The sequence below is a fragment of the Megascapheus bottae genome, chromosome 2 (assembly GCF_031878675.1).
Source record: "Megascapheus bottae isolate mThoBot1 chromosome 2, mThoBot2.hap1, whole genome shotgun sequence".
Lineage (NCBI taxonomy): Eukaryota > Metazoa > Chordata > Mammalia > Rodentia > Geomyidae > Megascapheus > Megascapheus bottae.
This window is the reverse complement of record NC_143510.1, coordinates 96,783,756-96,807,019: the sequence shown is the minus strand read 5'-3', so window position 1 is coordinate 96,807,019 and position 23,264 is coordinate 96,783,756. Positions and strand designations below refer to the sequence as shown.

The 23,264-nt window shown below is 44.1% G+C and overlaps 1 protein-coding gene across 3 annotated transcripts in view; it reads right to left on the bottom strand.

The window, feature by feature from the left end:
- The window catches only part of Mov10l1 (Mov10 like RNA helicase 1), a 68,945-nt gene that overhangs the window by 9,894 nt on the left and 35,787 nt on the right, over window positions 1–23,264 (bottom strand). For all 3 annotated transcript variants that reach the window (XM_090328929.1, XM_090328930.1, XM_090328931.1), the window contains exons 12-23: window positions 23,033–23,103; window positions 18,979–19,070; window positions 16,508–16,566; window positions 15,227–15,324; window positions 11,335–11,443; window positions 10,252–10,430; window positions 9,040–9,186; window positions 7,394–7,515; window positions 6,772–6,871; window positions 5,495–5,659; window positions 4,753–4,926; window positions 986–1,135 (exon numbers count right to left, since the gene is read on the bottom strand). In XM_090328929.1, coding sequence (XP_090185055.1) covers window positions 986–1,135; window positions 4,753–4,926; window positions 5,495–5,659; window positions 6,772–6,871; window positions 7,394–7,515; window positions 9,040–9,186; window positions 10,252–10,430; window positions 11,335–11,443; window positions 15,227–15,324; window positions 16,508–16,566; window positions 18,979–19,070; window positions 23,033–23,103 — 1,466 coding nt within the window. The remainder of the gene's footprint in view (window positions 1–985; window positions 1,136–4,752; window positions 4,927–5,494; window positions 5,660–6,771; window positions 6,872–7,393; window positions 7,516–9,039; window positions 9,187–10,251; window positions 10,431–11,334; window positions 11,444–15,226; window positions 15,325–16,507; window positions 16,567–18,978; window positions 19,071–23,032; window positions 23,104–23,264) is intronic.

Sequence of the window (23,264 nt, the reverse complement as noted above, 5' to 3'; positions counted from 1 at the left end):
CTCGCTGTGGCTCTCTGACAAGCTATTACCATCTCTGCGCCCTCTGCAGTCTTCTCTTTTCCTCTACAAGCACTAAGCATTTACCTTCCCCTCACAGGGATCCAACTTCAGGAAGAAAAGGCTGTGTCTCTGAAGTGCCAGCTCTGGGTGGCTTGAAACCCTCCTCAGCACTCCCTCCACAGAACCATTTCACCACTACCTGCTTGAGCACGGTCGCCTCCTTTCTGCCTGCTGTCCTGGGGCCAGCATCCTCCCCACGATGGTGCATGGGGTACCACAGGGCAAGTGTGCACAACGCGCCTTTCATGCCGGCATGGGGCAGGCCTCCACGCCCAGCTCAGATCTGCAGCAGTTTCTGACTGCCACAATGAAGCCAAGAATGCTACTTTCCTGCAACTATGTGGAAGGGTCACATGGTCTAAGGATGTCCCCCTCAAGAGTGCCACCTGTTTTTGTGACAGTCCTGGGCTTGAGCTCAGGGCCTGAGCACTGTCCTTGGGCTTTCTCAAGGCTAGAGCTCTACCACTTGAGCCTCAGCACCACTTCTGTTTTTTTGTTGTTGTTGTTGTTTTTTTAATGTTTGTGGTACCAAGGATCGAACCCAGGCCTTCGTGCATGCTAGGCAAGCACTCTACCACTAGGCCAAACTCCCAGCCCCAAGAATGCCACCTTTTTGAGAAACACTGATTCGGAGCTGGAGTTGACAAGATTTTTTTTTTAAATAAAGGGCAAAATATCAAGGTCCTTTTTATAAATACTTACAGCGTAACTACTTATAAATAGAACAAGCAGACTCTATCCTGGCTCCCTAGAAAGGCAGAGAAGCTGGCTAGAGGCCATCCTTGGCTCCAGTTTGCTGATCTCTTATCTAAAGCATATGGTTCCTCTTTGAAAACCCACTGTTGAAAATGAGCTTTCTGTGCCTTTCACAGTGCCACAAGGGCCACAATGGCCTAAAGAACTAAGTGGGGTCTAAGATGCACACCTGCTTCCGGTAGGGCGTAATGACACCAATGTCCCTGGTGGATACTTGACTGGAGACGCTTCGAACCAGGAGGCAGCAGTAGCGCATGACCTGGACGGCCTCAGCTGGGCTGAACCACGATGGACTCCTCCCTTCACGAGCCTCATTCCCCTGAGTTCACAAGAAGAGAAAACTGTGTTGGCTCAAAATGTTTACCAAGGGCCCATGCTCAAGGGACAGGAGATACATAATGAATAAGAGGAAAATCCCTTTCCCATACAGAACTTAAAACCTAGCAGATTAGCTCTCACTAGATAATGAGGAAACCAGAACCATATTAAATGCCATGAGGGTGAAGGACGGTGGATTGGTAGCTGAGGTGGAAGGTCAGCAGTCATCTGGTCGAGTCGCCTGTGCTGCAAGGAGGAAATGCTGGGCTTGACAAGACCCCCAGCTTGCTAGCTCAAGCTTGCTTGGGAAGATGAAAGGCCACTGTGGCCAATGCCCAGAGAGGAATGTAGGAGCAGACAGTATGACCCATCATGAAGCCAGCTTGTCTGTGGTCAGCATCCAGAGTACTGGCCACAGCCCAGCAGTTCCAATACTGGCTAAGGTACTCACACTCCTCTTTTCTACTGAACTCCTTGGAGCTGTGGCTAACGTGGTAGAGCACTAGCCTTGATCAAAAAAGCTCAGGGAGGGCCAGGACTTTGGCCTAGTGGTAGAGTGCTTGCCTGCATGCACAAAGACCTGGGTTCGATTCTTTGGTACCACACACATAGAAAAAAGCCAGAAGTGGTGCTGTGGCTCATGTGGTAGAGTGTTAGCCTTGAGAAAACCCAAGAACAGTGCTCAGGCCCTAAGCCTAAGCCCAGCACTGGCAAAAAAAGAAAAAGAAAAAAAAAAGCTCAGGGATAGTGATTCAAGTACCTGAACTTAAGCACCAGGACCGAGCTGGCACATGCTCATATTCATATATGGACTGTCAACACTCTCTGTGACCTTCGTCACAGGTGACCTCAAGGGACCATTGTGACTACGGGAAATCCAGATAACATTCTGGACCCAGCATAGATAGGTATTGCAGAGCCTGTGGTCCTCCACCCACAGTTCCATGATGTCTGTGAGCCTGGCCTCCAGGAGTGACAGGTACACTGAAAAGTCTTCACCAGTTCTGTGTCCTAATCACTGAAGGGTGCTTTCCATCTTACCATCCGACAACACAACCGCAACAGTACTGGATATGGTGGCCTACAGCTATAATCCCAGATGTTCATGAGGGAGCTGGGATCACGAACCAAAACTGGCCCTGGCAAAAGTTTAAGACTATCTCTGGAAAACCACCTAAAAATAAAAGGGGGGCTAGGTGGTGCTGTGGCTCAAGTGGTAGAGTGCTACCCTTGAGGAATGCCCAAGGACAGTACTCATGCCCTGAGTCCAAGCCTCAGGACTGGCAAATAAATAAATAATAATAAAAGGGCTGTTTACAGTGATAAAAGCACAAGGATCCAAATTCAATCTCAAAAAAAAAAAAGGTACTTGAATGTCTAGGTTCTGTTCTACCACCTACATGTGTTTTTAAATACTTTACACTTTTTTTTGCTGGTTCTAGGGCTTGAACTCAGGGCCTAGGTACTTTCCTTGGGCCTTCTCAAGGTTAGTACTCTGCTACTTGAGCCACAGTAGCACTTCTGGTGTATATATATATAGCACCAAGGAATTGAATCAAAACCGGTCTTCGTGCATGCTAGGCAAGTACCCTACCACTAGGCCACACTTCTGGCCCCTATACTTGTTTTCTGTGTGTGTGTGTGTGTGTGTGTGTGTGTGTGTGTGTGTGTGTGTGTGTGTGTGTGTGTGTGTGTGTGTGTGTGTGTATATGTGTGTGCCTGTACTGGGCGCTGAATTCAGGGCCTGGATGCTATCCCTGATTTTTTTTTTTTTGTGGTCTGGGCCTGTGCACTGTCCCTGAGCTCTTCAGCTCAAGGCTACCACCCTACCTTGGAGCCACAGCTCCAATGCATGTGTTTTCTAGTGGTTAATTGGAGATAAGAGTCTCACAGTCTTTTTTGCCCAGGCTGGCTTTGAACCTGGGCTGGCTGTGAATTATGATCCTCAGATCTCAGCCTCCTGAGTATCTAGCATTACAGGCATGAGCTACCATGCCCTGCTTGTCCCTGTGCTTTTTTTTTTTTTTTTTTTTTTTAGCTCAAGGCTAGAACTCTAGCACTTTGAGTCACAGCATTACTTTCTGGTTTTTAGAGGTAGTTAACTGGAGATAAGAATCTCTTGGCACCAGGAGTTTGGTCTAGTGGTAGAGTGCTTGCCTAGCATACACGAAGACCCAGGTTTGATTCCTTGGTACCATATACATGGAAAAAGCCAGAAGTGGTGCAATGGCTCAAGTGGTAGAGTTCTAGCCTTGAGAAAGCCCAAGGACAGTGCTCAGGCCCTGAGTTCAAGCCCTGGGACTGACAAAAAAAAAGTAGTTCTTTTTACTGCGGTAGAAGGAAACAGCCAGGGAGAGCCCCATTTAAAATACCCAGTTTCAAGCTGGGTACTGGTGGCTCACACCTGTAATCCTTGCTACTCAGAAGGTTGAGATCTGAAGATGACTATTCAAAGCCAGCATAGGGCAGGAGAGAAAAAAAAAAAGGAATCTCACAGACTTTCCTACCAGGGCTAGCTTCTAACAGTGATCCCAGTTCTCAGCCTCCCGAGTAACTAGGGTTACAGCCATGAACCACAGACACTTGGTTTCCAACGTATATTTTTGGCTCCCTTGTCAAATATCAGGTGACTGTAAAATACACAAGGAGCCCAAGAAATTAACCCCTTCCAAAACTAATACACCAATCAATAAATGGGCAAAGGAGCTAAAGAGAGACTTATCAGAAGGAAAAACGGCAAACAGAAGAAATGCTCCACATCCCTAGCAATAAAGCAAATGCAAATCAAAACAACGGAGAGATTTCATCTCACTCCAGTTAGACTGGCTACCATCAAAACTTCAAACAACAACAAATACTGACAGGGATATGGGGAAAAAAACATTACTGCACTGTTGGTGGGAATGTAAACTAGTATGACCACTCTGGATGGCAGTGTGGAGCTTCCTCAAGAAATTAAACACCGAACTTTCTTATGACCCAGCCATATCAATCTTAGGTATCTACCCAGATCATTATAAGTCAGGATATGGTAAAGACGAGTGTGTATGCCACATCCATGTTTATTGCTGCACTATTTACAATAGCCAAATTATGAAAACAGATGTCATAAAACATGGTGAATATACAACATGGAATTTTACTCATCAATTAGAAAAAATAATATTATATCCTTTGTAGGGAAAGGGATAGACCTAAACCAAATCACATTAAGTGAGGTAATCCAAGCTCAGGAAGACAAATGGCACATGTTTTCTCTCATATGTAGAAGCTACATGAAAACTTATATAGGTTTCATCACTCAAGGATCTCAGCCAGCGTGCATCTCTTTGCAGAATCCAGCACTCATCTGAACATTTGTGGAAAGGACACTGCCCTGCAGCCTCTGTGTTGAGCCCTCTTGCTTTTGCTCTTGGTGACTAGCACCTGTTTGCCCCTTGCAGACCTGGAATGAATGCCCTGCTACCAGTGTAACTCAGCAGTATATACGGGGACACATAGCAACACCAGAATAACCAAGCATGGCCACTCGGGGGGGAGCTACTCAGCTAGAATAATACCCCTTCACCCTGGTCTCACCTGATGCACAGGTGCTTTGGCAGGTCAAGGCAGACTTACCCTCACCCCGTGGAAGATGAGAGGGAAGCCTTTCTTAGGCAGCTTCTCCCAGCCTAAGAGAGAGGTCACTACTTTGGGGTCTGCACAGACTTCCAGCTCCCTGTGGTAGAACAGGCGGGAGGGCAGGGCCAGTAGGGCTGAGTGGGACCTGTAGTTCTTCACCAGCTTTGTGACCTGCAAGGAAAGAACAAGTGCAGGTCATAGGTAGTAAGCACCGCAGTTACTGTGTGCCACCGAGGCCATATCCACATCCACTTCATGGGGGCATCTCCTCTTCTGCGAGCCTTCTCCCCTAGCCTGAAGCCTGCCACCAAAGCAAGCTCCTCAGATGACTGTGGACCAAAGGTCCATTTTCAACAGAACAGTGAATGTCAGGAAAGACTTTCTTTTTGCCTCAAGAGAGTCTTGACGAACTGAGTCTCTTGGAGAACACAGCTATCTCTGCACACTCCTTATGTACTGCAAGCTTTGTGCTGGATCTATTGCCATGTGGCCCCAGCCTTTAAGCAAAGCACAGTGAGGGCGGTAGAAAGCAAGAGGTTCTGCAGTCTCCCACAGAGCCTGACCACAGGCCTGGCCCCATGATGAGGAATCACAGCTCACTTCTTGGCTCTAACCCATCTGGGAAGTTCAGGCAGTACAGGTATCTGAGCTCCTAGCTCAGAGGGACACTGTCTATTCTAGGAGAGCTCCACATCCAATTGTTTTATATGAAAACACAACGAAGAAGCCTGAGACTCACCAACAGGGGGTTGTATGCACCGCAGGCACCAAAGGCATTCTCATCTCTCAGGTATGCTGGCCGTGCCATCAGCCTCTCCAACATGGACACGTTCAGCCCATAGGCCATGGCTAGCCTGGACTTGATGACTGGGCCAAGCTGCATGGGGTCTCCAGCCAGCACAATCTGTGATACATACAAAGCTTAGCTAGTGGAGAGTTGGTAGCACACAGTCCCTATCAAGATAGAGGAGCTAGAGGAATGACAGGCGGGCATCCTCCACCAGTTAGGATTAGGGCTGTACAGGCTGGACTCTTGTCTACTGTGGCTGTAGGAATCGAGGGAAGGGACCGAGACCAGGGAAGATACAGATGTAACTGACAGTGACTTGGATAAAGCAGTAAAAGAGGACACACTAAATGAGCCAGAGACTCAAGCTCTTCGGTAGAGCAGTCAGTATCTGTTTCCATCTATCACATTTCCTGCTCCTGAGTTTTCTCTCCCGTTAACTCCTAACAGTAACGAGAGTCCTGACTATGCAACCTATATTCTTGAAGTTCCCACTGTGCCTGGCCCTGACGCCTCGCACGGCCTTTCCCCTGATGTCCTCTCCTGGCACAGGCCCCACACAGCCATGTCATGAGGATCATCCCCTGTCTCATTCTGAGACTAGACCAATCCCCATTGCCTCTTGAGCCCCTCCTTTGCTCTGCTTCTCAAAGCCCAGTGACCTAAGGAAAGGCATGTCCGCTGAAGAAGCCAAGAAGCTAATATAGCAGATGTCAGAGGAGCTTTCAAGGACTGGGTCATGGGGGAAATCAGTGGAATTTAGGATGATGCTTTCTGTCAGAAGCACCAGTGGAAGGGTGAGGAAGGGTCTGTCAGGCACACACAGAGCTGGGGAGGCACTGCCAACACAGTAAAAGTGGACAGAGGAGATTCTGATAGGACACAAAATGGTATCTTCTCCCCTTGGCCATATGGGGCTCCCCCAGTCGAGGGACTACAGCTGCTGGCTTACAAGAGTTTTTAGCTTCTATTTGCAAGAAGTAAAAATCACAACAGAGCAGGGAATTTTCCTTCTAGCCACAGAGGACTGAGGTTGTGACACACAAAAGAACCAGGGCTCCCACCTCCTCGGGGTCCTGACATGGACCCCAAGTCTGACCCCTGGACTCCCAGTTCCTGGTGGTCTTGATATGTTCACTGACCACTGTAAGGCCAAGACTGTTCATTTCTGCAGATAAATGGGGGTAGACACAGCCACACACACACAGCACACAGTACACAAGTCTTACCTGGCCACTGACTTCTGAAACCAGACCCAGAGGAATAAGACATTCTGGCTCACTTGCTTGCCCGGCCTCATCCACAAAAACGTGTGTGAAATGTCCAACTCTAGAGACAAAGATGTTGAATCGGTTAATTCCTGATAGCCTACTTAGCAACTGATGCTGGACACATTGATTGGCAAAGCCCTACTGCATGCTAGGGGTCAAAGTTGGGGAGTACCAGGGGGTAAAAGTAGTGATCTAGATATCACTAGGAAAATCTTGTGAATCTAGGGCAATGATTGGATGCAGTGCTGCAGGCAGCACCTGTGTTTGTCTGGAAGGCCACCGAGGGGACAGGGTAAGTATGAATGAAGCCTGCGAGCCTTCCTGGTAGCTCAGAGGGTACAGGTCCAGCAGCACCTGCTTGCTTCTGCTTCCACATCAGACTCCTGGTGAATCACCCATACACCCACTAGGTCTAACACCAATCCTGTTACTTTGGAGAGCTATCTCTGCCCATTAATGTCACTCACAACTCTGGCTTCCCTCTACTACTCTGTCTCTACAGTCCCCTCACAGAGCAAGGAAGGGAAGGACAGCCTGTCCTGGGGGGACCTACATCCCCCACAAAATGCCTGGTGCTTACCTCACTCCTATCTGGTAAAAAAGTCCTGCACTGCTGCATGTGGTGATGATTATTCTGAACCGAGAGGCTCTCCAGATATCCTCCCCATCTCTGCAGTATGGTTTGATGGCGTCGATGATAGTCTGGGCAAAGAAGGTACAGTCAGTTTTGTGTTCAAATGATTAAGCATTTGTTTGAGTTCTACAGAAAGATAAAGCAGAGAGGAATAAGACTTATTTGTCTTACGATAACCAAGTAATCTTCCTTTGTTGACACTTCTTAGTAAGACTAATGGTTTTCAAATCAAGTCTGTTTTGTTGACTCTGAACTCATGAACATAACGGAATCTGCAGCTCCTATTAGAAAACAACTTTCTTTTTTTCTTGAGAGCCCTAAAGTCTTGTTCGCTCTACTACTTGAGCATGCATTTTACTCCTCTATTACATTTCTAATAAGGGGTGGTCTCGTGATTCTTTTAAACTATCATTTTATTGTTATTGAGGTGTTGCATGGAGGGATTGCTATTTTGTAAGTAAAGTAATGAAGGCAGTTCTTTTTGTTTTCATTCAGGGCCTGGAGCTCTTCTGACACTCTACATGACTGAGCCACATATATTGTATATACCTTTGTTTATTTGAAATAGGGAAGTGAAGGAAGGAAAACAAATTGATTAGGAGGGGGTTGGGGGGAATGAGCCGGGGACAAAAGCATGAGGTATCAATGTGTGAGAAGTAATGCCCCTACTACCTGATGAATGTGACTGTAACCCCTCTATACTTTATCCTGACAATTAAAAAAAAAAAGATTGAGCCACAGCACCACTTCCATTTTTCTAGTGGTTACCTGGTAGATAGGAGTCTCAATGACTTTCCTGCTTGGGCTGGTTTTGAACCCTGATCCTCAGAGCTGAGCCTCCTGAGTAGCTAGTATTAGAGGCATGATCCTTTGGCATCTAGCTCCTGAGTACAATTCTTGTTTGACAATATCACTCCCTCTTTTGCTTTGGTCTTTTGTTTTTTTCCCTGGGTTGGATTTGGATCACAACTCTCCTACCTCTGCTCCACATCCTGAGGTTATGGGCATGTGTCACTGTATCTAGCCCTTGGCTTTTTTTTTTTTTTGGTGGGTCATGGGGCTTGAACTGGGCCTGGGCGATGTCCCTGAGCTCTTTAGCTCAAGGCTACTGTCCTACCCTTGAGCCAAGTTCCACTTCCCATTTTCTAGAGATTAATTGGAGATAAGAGTCTTAGGTCCTTGTGCCCAGGCTGGCTTTGAACCTTGATCCTCAGATCTCAAGACTGCTCAGTAGCTAGGATTACAGGTGTGAGCCACCATACCCAGCTTGGCTTGTTTTTGAAAACAGTATTTCATTCATAAGCAAACCAGAAAAATGTAATTTCCCTGGAGAGATAACTTGTAACCAGACAACACAGAACTAATGTATGTATGTATTTGGGGACAGATAAAAGAGAAATATGAGGATTTAACCAAATAAACTATGCCCACAATAAAAACTAATAATTTAGAAATAGGGTATAGCTGCAATAAGAGTGGTTTTGTCAGAGTAATTTTTCTTTCACAACTCTGTGACCACTGGGTGTCCACCCCCCTCCTCCCCTCTGCCCACACTGACACACTTGACATTTCTTCCCAAAGACATGGCTCACCTCCTCAAATCTGCAGGTGGCATTCACACGGACCATGGCAGCTGGCTTTAGCACCTTGCTCTCGTGAAGCCGCAAACACACTAGGTCAGCGGCACTATTAGAGGGGGCACAGACCAAAATCCGACTGTCTGGCAGAGCATAATGTACCTTTATCCAAGAAACAAGATATCAAGGATCATAACTATCAACTATGAAAAGTGGAAACCTGTGTCTGATGCCTAACAAAATCAGGTGCATTTAGAGAGACTCAGATGTAGGTTTAGATTTTTTTCTGCCAGTCTTGGGGCTTGAGCTCAGAGCCTGAGCACTGTCCTTGGGCTTTCTCAAGGCTAGAGCTCTAGCACTTGAGCCACAGCACCATTTCTGGCTTTTTCTATGTATGTGGTACCAAGGAATAGAACCCAGGACTTCATGCATGCTAGGCAAGCACGCTACCAGTAGGCTGTGCTCCTGGCCCCAGTTTAAATTTAATTCTTGAGCATCCCTGTAACATGCCCACAGCATCTCAAGTGGCTCTTCATTGGCCAGTGCTAACATATGACTAAGTGGTAAGGCCGTCAGCACTCTCCATGACCCTAAGCTATGACTATGTCTCTCTCCTTCCCTCTTTCTCTCTCTGCTCCTCCCGTCCCCTTCTTGCTTGCTCCTCCTTCCCCTCTCTTTGTTGGTTGTGGGGCCTGAACTTAGGGCCTAAGTGCTTTCCCTGGGCTCTTTTGTTCAAGGGTAGTGCTCTACCACTTTGAGCCATAGCTTTACTTGCAGCTTTCTGGTTAATTGGAGATAAGAGTTTCATGAACTTTCCTGGCTTTAAACTATGATCCTCAGATCTCAGCCTCCTAAGTAGCTAGGATTGCAGGCATGAGCCACCAGCACCCAGCTTGAAACTCAGGGTCTAGGCTCTGTCCCTGAGCCTGTCTGTGCGCAAGGCTAGTGGCACTACCACGTGAGCCACAGCAGCACTTCTGGGTTTTTCTGCGTAGGTGGTACTGAGGAATGGAATCCAGGGCTTCATGTATGCTAGGCAAGTGTTCTACCACTAAGCCACATTCCCAGCCTTGAAATAACTTTTTAAGATCCTAAAATTCACAGACTTAATATTATGAGAATAGATTTTCTTAACCTCTTAGGACTGATTCTAGAGGTTAAACCATTTCTGGATATACAGACACATGAACACAGCAGAGTCACCACAGACAATGCTGCTGTCCTTACCTGCAAAACAGCCTCAATGATTGTCACAGTCTTCCCGGTTCCAGGAGGTCCAAAAAGAATATATGGGAGTGGACGACAGTCGCCGCTCAGAATTCTCCTAACTGCTAGCTTCTGATTTTCATTTAGCACAGGATTGAAGAATTCCTTATCTTTTGCTTTAGGGATCTGAATTTCATCCACTGTTTTCAAATAGACAGGCAATTTAGTTAAGGTGCCAGAAAACTTTGTACAACTATGTACAGGACACATGCTTGATTAGGAATCAAAGCACAGATGTCTTAAAAGCTCAAATACAAAGAGCCATTGCTACTGACCATGGAGGAAACCTAAGCACAGTGCATTCCTACAAGCATCTGTTGGTGTTCTGTGAGGCAGAGTTAGGAAATTAATGAGCTTTCTAGAAGGAAAAGGATCTAATCACCTGAAACATTAGACAGGACTTTAAAAAAAAGTCTAAGTTAGGCGCAGTGATATATGCCTGTGGTAGTTATGTGTGCCTGTGGTCCTAGGTAACTTGGGAGGCCGAAATGATAGGGTGGTTTGGCCCCATCCATTTCAGACCACCCTGCAACATTTTAAGACCAGATCTTAAACACAGAAACAAACTACATGGCGTCCTAAAAGCTTTACACAGGGCTGGGAGCGTGGCCCAGTGGTAGAGTGCTTGCCTAGCATTCATGAAGTTCTGGGTTCCATTCCTCAGTACCACATACACAGAAAAAGCCAAAGTGGCGTTTGTGGCTCAAGTGGCAGAGTGCTAGCCTTGAGCAAAAGAAGTTTAGAGACAGTGCCCAGGCCCAGAGTGCAAGCCCCAGGACTGGCAAAAACAAACAAAAAACCCCCAAAATAAAAAACCAAAACCAAACCAAAACAACAAAAAAGTGTTACACAGCAAGAATCACCCACAACCTAACAGCTTTTCTAAAGCATTCAAACGTAAAGTTTCTAGGCAGGATAAATCCCAGGCTTTAAAATACATCTGTTAGAGACTACAACCCCTCACCCAGGACATGCTTTTCAAGGCCCTTACTGCTAAGCATGAAATTTCTGTTTCTCATCTCTTAGCCCCTGGGACACACATACCCAACTCAACAGTCTCTGCAGCAGAAGCCACCATCCCCGGGAGGTCTATGATATCCACAGGCCTTTCCTTCCTTGTGTGTTTTGTTTGGTCCTTCATGGGTTTCTTGTCCTAGAAATAACCATGCAGAAAGTGGCTAAAACACACAGCTTTGTGCATATAAGCTGAGTTGGAAGAACAGACATCCTTCTGCTACCAATTCTTTAGCTAGGTTATAGGTCCTTCCATTTCAAATATAATAAAACTACAGAATGCCCAATAAGAGCTGACAGAAAGTATATCTTTCTAACAATTATTTAAAAAATAAACTACATTTTATGGTGATGAACTTGAGACAAAGGGTTAACTTTTATTTGACTAATATGGCCTCTTCCTCTACCAAGGCTGGACTGCACACGGAAGACTGAAAGCATTATGAAGACCCTTGCTCTGCTAGATGGCCTTGGAAAGACCTCTCCCGAGGACCCCAAGAACACCCCCAGGGCAGCATCTCCGAGACTTGGTGCTTTGTGCAGCTGTGAGGAGCCAACATTGCCGGTCAATTGTGATTAAGGTTTATACACAAAGTGATTTTGTAGGTTTGCATAATACAAATGTAATTTGCCCAAGACCAAATGAAACTGCTCTTCTAAGTTATCTATTACAATGAATTCAGTAACAGCTTTCAATAAAAGCTTCATGTAATCAACTGCTTTCATAGGATCAGTCTTGTAAAATCACTACATCAAACATTAAAAACATTTTACTCCAGGCAGCTATGCAACTTGATCTCCACTTGTGCGACAAAGGAACTGCTGAGTATAGCTGACAGGCAGTACAGCATGAGCAGCTGAAGCACGTAACATGACAAGCTGGTCATGAAAAACCAACACTCCACCAAGGTCAGTTTGTGTGCATCTTGAGTGCATGTTGATCAGCATCACCCCTGCCAGTGTTCCTCCTCCCCGTCTTTCCCAATCCCTCCTGTCCTCTCAAATCTTCCCATATGGACATTGTCATCCACCCTCGAGATACTCTGTGTCTTTCCTATCTCCACTTCATGTGTTCATGTCTTCTACTTTCTTGACTATTATAGTTAAAGTAGTTGTTTTAATGTCTTTGTCTGCTAATGCCATCACCATGTTACTTTTGAGATTATTCCCAATTAATTAAGTTTTCTCCATGTGGGTAATTTATTAGCTTAGTGGGTGCTGGGGATAGAACCAAAGGCCTGTGAATGCTAGGAAAGTACACTACCATTGAGCTACAGCCTTAGCTCCGTTTCTTTCCTAATTTTTAGTATTTAAGTTATTAATAAGCATATGAATGGCTGGCTACTGGGTACTGGTGGCTCATGCCTGTAATCCTAGCTACTCAGGATGCTGAGAACTGAGGATCACAGTTCAAAGCCAGTTTAGGCAGGAAAAGTCTGAGAGACTCTTATCTCCAATTAACTCAAGAGATAGACATAGAACTGTGCCTCAAGTGGTTAAGAGTGCTAGCCCTGAGCATAAACAATTCAAACATAGTACCCAGGCCCCAAGTTGAAGCTGCAACCACAAGAAAACAAGCAAACACCAACAAAAATAAAAAATAGAAAAAGTACATGTGTGCATATGATTTTATAAATTAGAAAAATACATGCATATGAGCTCATCGGTACAACACAGAGATATTAATTTATATAATCATTTAAACAGGCTAGGAATGTGGCTTCATGGTAGAATGCTTGCCTAACGTGCATGAAGCCCTCGGTTCCATTCTACAGTACCACATAATCAGAAAAATCCAGCAGTGGTGCTATGACTCAAGTGGTAGAGTGCTTGCATTGCACAAAAGAAGCTCAGGGACAATGCCCAGGCCCTGATTTCAAACCCAAGAATGGCAAAAAAAAATTGTGAATATTTTACAACATTTTAGAAAGTTAAACTACAGAATAATTACAATTTTCATACATTCCAGTTTAAAGATAGGTAATATATTAATGAGACAATTTCATAAGTCAAACATCTGTTTGGGGAAGGGAAGGTAATACTGGGTCTGAAATTCAGAGCATTGTTTACCAGAGAGGTATTCTATCACTTGAGCCATGTCTCCAGTCTCTTTTTGCTCTGGTATGTGTCTATGTATGTATATGTGTGCTTGGGTATGTGTGAGCCAGTCCACTCATCCTGGGGCTTGAACTCAGGGCCTGGGTACTAACCCTGAGGTTTTTTTTTTTTTTGCTCAAGGCCAGTGCTCTACCACTTGAGCTACAACCCCACTTTTGGCTTTTTGCTGGTTAATTGGAGATAAAATTCTCATGGTCTTGCCTGCCCTGCTGGCTTTGAACTGTAATCTTCAGATCTCAGTCTCCTGAGCAAGCAAGGATTACATGAACAGCTTGCATCTGAATTATTATTTTTGAAATGAGGTCTTGCATTTTTCCTGGCCATGCTTGGACTGTAATCCTGTTTATGCTTTCCATCTTACCCAAAATGAGAGGAATATGCCACCACACCTCACTTAGCTTTTTTTTTTTTTTTTGCCAGTCCTGGAGTTTAAACTCAGGGCCTGAGCACTGTTCTTGTGCTTCCTCAAGCCTAGAGCTCTTCCACTTGAGCCACAGAACCACTTCTAGCTTTTTTCTATGTATTTAGAACCAAGGAATTAAACCTGGATCTTCGTGCATGCTAGGCAAGCACTCTACCATTAGGCCAAACTCTCATTTAGCTTTTTTTTTTTTTTTACCAGTCCTAGGGCTTGACCTCAGGGCCTGGGCACTGTCCTTGTATACATTTTGCTCAAGGCTAGTGCCCTGCCACTTGATCCACAAAACCACTTCTGGATTTTTCTGTGTATCCAGTACTGAGGAATCAAACCTACGGCTTCATGCATGCTAGGTGAGCACTCTACCACTAGGCCAAACTCCTGGCCCCCTGTCCTTGTGCTTTCTTAAGGCTAGGGCTCTACCACTTGAACCTCAGTGCCACTTCTGGCTTTTTCTATATATATATGGCACCAAGGAATTGAACCTGTGTCTTTGTGCATGCTAAGCAGGCACTCTACTACTAAGCCAAATTCCTGGTTCCTCACTTAGGTTTTTTTTTTTTGTAGATCATGGGGCTTGAACTCAGCCTGGGCGCTGTCCCTGAGCTCTTCAGCTCAAGGCTACCACTCTATCCTTGAGCTAAGCCCCACTTCCCTTTTCTAGAGGTTAATTGAAGAGTCTCAGGTCCTTTTGTGTCCAGACTGGCTTTGAACCTTGATCCTCAGATCTCACCTTCCTGAGTAGGTAGGATTATAGGCGTGAGCCACTGGCCAGCCTCACTTAGCTTTTTATTTTTATTTTTTTCAGTCCTGGGCTTGAGCTCAGGGCCTGAGCACTGTCCTTGGGTTTTCCCAAGGCTAGAGCTCTACCACTTGAGCCACAGCACCATTTCTGGCTTTTTCTGTGTATGTGGTACTGGGGAATCAAATTCAGGTCTTTGTGCATGCTAGGCAAGTACTCTACCACTAGGCCAAACTCCCAACCCTCACTTAGCTTTTTGTTGCAATGAGATCATGAAAATTTTTTGCCCGGCTTGCCTTGAACCATGATCTTCCCAATATCCACCACTTAAGTATTGAGGACTGCAGGAATGGGCCACCAGCATGTGACTTTTCTAGACATTTTGCATGCCCTACAAATATATGAATACATCTGAGTGTACATAACATGTGATTTAAAAATAAAAACAGCACACACACTTGTATGTCACTTTTTCCCCTAGCTAAATACGTGGCAGCATCTTAGATGTACATAAACTTATACTAAATCTTATTTTATAACTACTTTAGTTTTAGCTGTGATTTGGGCTTATTTATAAACCACATTTCGACCAGGTGAGGGCTGACACATCCGCAGGTGATGCGTTTGAACACACAAAGCGCTACCTTGGGGGAGGACTGTCCATCACCTTTGCTATCCTGTGCATGGCTCCAACTTCCTGTCACTTGAGGAGACTGTAAAATAACTTCTTCTGGAAACAATACTTCAAAAGAGGAAAAGATAAGGTACAGGCATTACTGAAAAACTCAATGTGAAGGGAAACAACTTTAATGTTTACGGCTGATTAATTTGTATTCTACTCTATTCCTTTTGAACTTTCTTTATACTGTATAAATTTAGCATTATTATAAAACTTCATATTCTTTGCAACAAGTCATTTACTTTTCTGTGAAGACAAAGGAATCCAAAGCACAGTTCAATGCATTTGTTTTCAATTATTTAAGCATACTATTTTTTTTTTGTAGGTCATGGGGCTTGAACTCTGGGCCTGGGTGCTGTCCCTGAGTTCTTCAGCTCAAGGCTAGCACTCTACTACTTGAGCTACAGCACCACTCTCTGTTTTCTAGTGATTAATTGAAGAGTCTTACGGTCTTTAGTGCCTTGGTTGGCTTTGAACCACGATCCTCAGATCTCAGCCTCCTGAGTAGCTAGGATTACATGTGTAAGCAACCATGCATGGCTAGGCATGCTATTTTTATCTTATAGTAGTAAAAAGTATTTTTTCATATAACTTTATTGTAATTAATAGAAGGGTTACATTATAGTCACCAGATAGAAGGTGCATTACTTCACAAACATTGATACCCTTTCTCATATCTTGGTCCCCATTTCCCTCCCCTCACCCCCGCCCCTCATCTTGTTTTCCCCCCCTTCCCTATTCAATTTCAAATAACCAAATAAGCATATATTCAATATATCAGATAACAAGGTAAAATATTGTAACAATATGGGATAACCAAGGGACAGCAAAAGAGATGAGAGATAACATAGTACATTAAGGACAACAATCACTCATTATATGGCTAAAAGTGTTTTTTGTTTGTTTGTTTGCCAGTCCTGGGCTTGAGCTCAGGGCCTGAGCGCTGTCCTTGGACTTTCTCAAGGCTAGAGCTCTACCACTTGAGCCGCAGCACCACTTCTGGGTTTTTTTTTCTATGTATGTGGTACTGAGGAATTGAATTCAGGTCTTCGTGCATTCTAGGCAAGCACTCTACCACTAGGCTAAACTCCTGGCCCATAAAAAGTGTTTTATTTTTCCCTATTGGAAAAATATCATATAGTTTTACTTTCAATATATGACTGAAATTTTATTTTTGCACAACATTTTACACAAAGCCTAAAGCAATACTCTAGAAAGATAGTAGTACTATTCTATAAAATACTACCTTTTACACCTAAGTGGATAACTTGTTCAAGTGCGAAGTGACACCGCCTGCTTGTGGTCCTGATAGAAAAAAAAGACAAAGTAACTAACCTTAAGTTTAGAATGCTTCAAACTAATAAAAGTTGCAGAAATTTGATCACACGTATACTATGGTATGAACGCTCTTCAAAACCTTTTTTTTTTTGCAGTGCAAGTGACTGAACGTAGGGCATGTGGAAACATAATTGCCCATGAGGTCATTTAGGAGGTGGGGCCTGGAAGAGGTAGATCAGATCATGAAGACAGTACTGTCATTGTGGTTCTAGTTTAGTTATGTGTCATATGGCGTAGAATGGTAGCAAAGACAGTTTGAGTTTGTATTAATAGGCTGAAGAAAAATCTAATTACCTCAGGATATCAGAGCAAAATCAGTGAAACAGAGAATGCACTGAAGCTGGAATTTGAGTCTTTGTTAACATTGTTAAAATGATAAGATTTCTAGCCAAACTGTTAAAAGACACAAACCATCAACATTAGGAATTAGAAAGATAAAATCACTATATATTATACCGATATTGAAAGGGTAATAGAGAAATACTGTAATACACAAAGAAATTAGACAACTTAGATAAAATGCTTAATTCCTAAAAGACACATACTATCAAAGCTGACTCAAGAATAAATCGATAACCTATGGTTCCTAATTGAAACAAAAAAAAATATATAGTTTAAAGGCTCTCCACAATCCAAGTGCTAGTGGCTCACATCTCTAATCCTTAGTTACTTACGAGGCTGAGATCTGAGGACTGTGGTTCAAAGCAGTCTGGGCAAGAAAGTCCATAAGGCCTTTTATCTACAATGGACTTCCAAAAAGCCAGAAGTGAAGCTGTGACTCAAGTGGTAGAGCATTAGCACTAAAGTTTGGGGATAGTGCCCAGATTCTGAGTTCAAGCCCCAGAATGCATGCGCCGAAATGAAAGACATGTCCAGCCTTTTTTGGGGGGGTGGTGGGGGTGTACTGGTCCTGGGGCTTACATTCAGGGCCTGAGAGCTAGCCCTGAGCTTTTTGCTCAAGGCCTCCTCTGCGCCACCTGAGCCATAACTCCACTTCTGGCTTTTTTGGTGGTTTGTTGGTGAGAAGAGTCAAATCAAGTAATGTAAAACAAATGAACAGCTGAGTGCAAGTGGCTTATTCATGTAATCCTAGCTACTCCGGAGGCTAAGACTTTCCTACTCAGGCTGGCTTGGAACCCTAATCCTGTGAGCTCAGCCTCCTGAGATTATAGGCATGGGCCATTAGTGCTGGGTTTTGTTTTTGAGTTGAGATAGGGTATCATGAGCTTATTTCCTGGGCTGGACCCAAACAACATTCTAGATATCTACCTCTCAAGTAGCTGGGATGATAGTCATGAGCCAGTGTTTCAGTCAATTCTTTTAGAAATGTCAGAATGATTAAAACCAAAGAACACATTCTTTCTGCATGTACCTACAAAGAACATATTATCCTTCCTGCGTGTATCTTCTTTTAAAGAAGATGCTAGGTGCTGGTGGTTTATGCCTGTAATCCTAGCTACTCAGGAGGCTGAGATTCTGTGACTTGTGGTTCAAAGCCAACACAAGAAAGTCCACGAGATTCAATTGATCTCCAATGAATTTCCAAAAAAAAATAGAAAGTGGAGCTGTGACTCAAATGACAGACCACTAGCCTTCAGTAAAAAGAAGTACAGTAACAGTATCCAGACCCTGGTTAAGCCCCAGGACTGGAACAAAAAACAAAACAAAACAAAACAACAAAAAAAAACCAAGTAAGGGCGCACTCCTGTAAAGCCAAGCTATTCAGCAGCTTGAGTATGAAGATTAAGCTTTTAACATCATAAGATCAGCCTGGGCTACATAGTTGGAACCTGGCCAGGTCAAAACCAACAAAAGATCCCAGTTAATGGTTGGGGGTTCACTAGATGAAGGGGAAGATCAAGTGGATGATAGTTTATAGCACTTGTGAGGCAAATAAATAAGACAAAAGACCTGAAGGACTAGTGCTGCCAGTGAGCACAGGCATGAGGTGGTAAGATTCACACATGAATGAATAGCTAGGTACCAGTGGCTTATAATGCTAGCTACTCAGGAAGCTGAGATCTGAGGATCAAGACTCAAAAGTAGTCAACTCAGGCAGATGAGTCCCCGAGTATTATCTCTAATTAATTAGCTAAAAAGGAAAAGTGGAAGCATGGTTCAACTGGTAGAGCTTGAATGTAATAGCCAAGTAAGAGCACAAGACCCTGAGTTCAAGCTCCAGACTCGTGCACACACACAGGAATTAGCAGAGAAATACAAGCACCTTTGTATACGTGGCAATACCTTTCTCTGAATGAACATACACAGAAGGTTCCTGGAACCCAGCTCCTGTATTACTATGGAGACCTCAAATGTACTCAAGGGCAGACCATCCAACAGTGATGAGGAAACATTTGCATGGACTCACTAAAGCCTCACCTATTATATGTAAACTCCACATCCATAGGTTCAAAGTTGTATGTTTGTTCAAATTTTGGATTAAGTTTAAGAGTAACATCTTCTTCATGAATCTGAAAAACAAGGAATTCAATGTCCACACATTAGACTTAACTTCTTGGAACAATCTTATAACTAAATCCAGAAATCCATCATAAAAACTTGTTTTACAATAAATTCATGAAAATGGATTTTTATACATTTAAGCTAAAATCTTACTTGAAAATTCAATCTGAATAATTCAAAATTATTTAATCCAAGTTGCTATCATTAAATTATACAATCATGAAAGACTGGCACCAACTTATTTAATATATGAGATAAGCTTCCACAAAATGTCATTACAAAACTTCCTTTCCTAATGTTATAGGGACCTAAATAAAACTAGACCTAGATAAAACAATTCCGCCTATTCTTTCATGGACAACAGGAAAGAAAGAAATCTTCTGGGGGAATATGGGAAGAAGCTGTGAAAGTAACCTAGACCTTCTCAGGAAAGTAAGGAGTATTCTGATTGGCAAGGAGCAGGCTTCCTGAGAGCCAGGACAGACACTAGCAGAGTCAGTGTGGAGAGGAGGTTTACGCACAATGTCAAATGGCTAAAATGGATCCTGGACAGTGCCTTCGTATTCTTGGAAGACACTGCTACCACCACTTACCAGAAATGTCACCAGGCAGAAGTCTCTGGGTTTCTCAGAGACTAGGAGAAATGTAAGTCAATCTATAGCTAAAGATCACTAAGCATACTTAGCAAAAAGCCATCACAAGTGAGAGTGGCACACAGAGAACCCTCATCATCCGTTTATGGTGTCAAGGGCATCACAGACGGACATAAGCAAATATCTCAAAAGCTTGCATAGAAAGTAAGATAATGGGAAAACATAAGGCAGCAGATAAGCTTTAAAGGCTCACTTCAAGCACGAGAAGTAAAGGAAAAGAGATGGGGAGGGCAACAAGCAGGACAATGCCCCCAGCACACATGTGGGAAGGCAGAGAACTTTGTATGTGTCCAGCTGGCAGTAGATAGTACTTCTTTCTCCTAAGTTCCAAAACTGGCTCCCAAAGGAAGGCAAAACTTGCCAGGGATCAAGAAACTCACTCTGGACTGTCTCTACTGCTTGGAAGTATGGCCATGCTTGGTCCAGAAGTTCAATTTAAAGTTAAAAACTTAGGGCCGGGAGTTTGGCCTAGTGGTTAAAGTGCTTGCCTAGCATGCATGAAGACCTGGCTTCAATTCCTCGGTACCACATACATAGAAAAAAAGCCAGAAGTGGTGCTGAGGCTCAAGTGGTAGAGCTCTAGCCTTGAGAAAGTCCAAGGACAGTGCTCAGGCCCTGAGCTCAAGGCCAGGACTGGCAAAAATAAATAAATAAATAAATAAATAAATAAATAAATAAATAGTTAAAAACTTAATGGGGAGGCAACTGAAGGTCCATGGTGTCTCAATACTGTATCAAGTCAGCTGTCTGTTACACCTGGGGGTGGAGGAGAAGTGGCAGAGCCTCTTGCTTCGCTCTGTAATGCTCCTTTTTTCCCCTTCAGTACGAGGGTCTCAAGTCAGGGATTGATACTTGTTAGGTAGGCACTCTTTCACAGCCTCTTCTCCAGCCCTTTCTTTGCATTACTTTGAAATAGGACTTCTCTTCCTGCCTAGACTATGGCTGACCTATAGTAGACTTCCTGCTTTAGCAGGGATAATAAGCACATGTCATCATGCTCTAGCTTCTTCCACTGAGATCTAGGATCTTGCAGACTTCTCTTCCTCAATCCTTCTGTATCTAAGGTACATGCCACCATGCACAGCTACTGTTGAGGTCGTGGGACATTTTTTTTGCCAAGGCTGGCCTTGAAATGTAATCCTCTCACTTTCAGCCTCACAAGTATCCAGGAAGACAGGTGTGAGTCACCAGTGCCAGTGCCTAATTTGAGTTCTTTGGCACCCAGGGTTTCCCTCTTGGCACAGTAACTACGACTACCATCATGAACTGTCTGGTCACCAGCCAATGTGGGCTATGGAGTTAGTGAGGCAAACTAACCCTTCTGATACAGGGCACAGAGCAGCTGCTCTGCAATCACATCACCATATCACTATTCACAGGTTGAGTACTCAGGAGACTGCCAGCATGGATAAACACAGGGTGATTTTCTGGGAGTATGAGGCAGCTTCTGCAGCCGAGTGGAAGACCTTCCCTGGCAGAAGAGCTGGCCTCATCATCAACAGATCAACAGACTGGGCCTCTGTCCTTTCCTACTTATGTTTGCATATCATGGTCCTTTACCTCTTTTCTCAACATGGCACACACTGGTAGCTTCAACTACTTCATGTAGGCCATGGTCACAATCGATGCAGCCCTGAAGGAATCCCTGGGAAGAGAGGCCAAGGCACAGGATGTGCAGACAGGTACTGACAAGACTCTGAATGTGGCCTAGGAGTGGGATGAAGAAAATGTGCGCATAGGAACAGTCCTCTACAAGGTTAAGTGTAAAAGGAAGTATGCATGCTGACACTCTCACGCAAAAAGTGTATCTTTCCTGGCTCTCCACGTCTGAACTCCCTTTTAAGTGGAGACATAAAACAGGAGAGAAAAGGTATCCTCCTGCTCAGCACGGTAGAGGCCTTGCAAGAAGAGACACTTGATGGTAGATAGCTCTTCAGCTACTTTTCTCATTCAAGTTGCTGGTTAGATTCAGATAAAATGGTAAAATTGTATTAGGGTGCTGCATGGCTAGTGAAGGAGTACAAAGACACTCCAGACGGTCTGCCAGCTGCCAGGGCAGAAGATGGAGAGCCTCTGAGGGTGATCACAACATCAGCATTTGACACCAAAGCTCCAGCAAGGTAGCTATGTTACCTTTGGTCTGAAGCAGGTGGAAACATACCCCTCTGAGACTAGGCCTTCTACTTTTGCCATTGTCAGAAGTGGTTCTGTGGCTCAAGTGGTAGCGCTCTAGCCTTGAGAAGGCCCAAGGTCAGTGCTTAGTCCCTCAGTTCATGTTCCAGGACTGGCACAAAAAATCCATACAATAATACCCTTTGATTTCATTGGTCAGTGCAGCTTTATGATATCACAAGCAAGACCTGAATCATGTGACTGCCCTGGTGGAGTTGAGGAAGTACAGCTCTGAAGGTGCCAGCTCATGTTCTGCTAAAGTCTTTTATGCCCTTTGAAGCAATGTTCTGTGCCTTTTTACCTACCAAAATTCTTTCAAGGCAAAAGAGCCCCTCCCCCCACCATTACCTGCAGTCTTCCTCTTGTCACCAACATCAGAAACTATCCACTGTCTTCTGTCCCAGTTGCTTCCAATCCTCACTAAGCTGAAGGGATGAGGACTGCACATGACTTGCAGCTTGGCATTTAGCCACACAGGTTGCACTGTAACTACAAAATCCCTGCAGCCCTGCCAGGCCAGGTTTGGTCTCAGAAAACACTGCATTCTGATAACTAAGTCAGCATAAACCAGTACTAGGCTGCAAAGTGGAGCAAAGACAAAGGTGTGATGCTCTCCCTTCTTTGAATCCCTATTAGATCTCCTTACTCTCAGGATGAATGCTCTAGAATTTTCCTTTTTAACTTTGCTAAGTAATGCATCTTCTCTGACGCACACATGTATAATTTCCACATAGTTTCCATCACTACTTATGAGCCTGTGCTTAGTGTACAAACAGTGGAAATGCTGAGACTTACAGACTTTACACAGTGATCTAAAGCACTGAGAAGAACTAAGCCACAAGACTTCCCTGTCCTCAGAATGACAGCTGCACACGTGTGGGTCCTTCCTTCCTGCTGGCACTTCCAGAGTGCCCAAAGCTGACTACATGCGAACATCATGACTCTCACATGTAACTGACATGGTTGAAATTATAGGATTTATTTAGGTACTTTTACATCCCTTTAGATATAAAAATGATTCAGTGATTCATTCATTTTACACTGAAATGTCCCAATATACAGACAGACAAAACTCAAGGAACTCCTTGCCTGAAGGCAGGTGAAGGTCAGCCTGACCTTCAGTTTTTAGGAGGATGTCTTCTCACCTCAATGACATAGCCGATGTATTCAATGACATGTCCATTGTACTCCTGAGATTTTAAAATCAGTTTGTCACCTAATTAAAAAATATATTATATTGCATCAGACCAACACAAAATCACAAATGTCTCCTGTTAACACTAGGATCAGCTGCTTAAAGATAATACGTGATAAAGAAATATGCTTAAGACACATAAGTAGCTCATTAGTATTCAATTTAAGGAATGACACATCTTG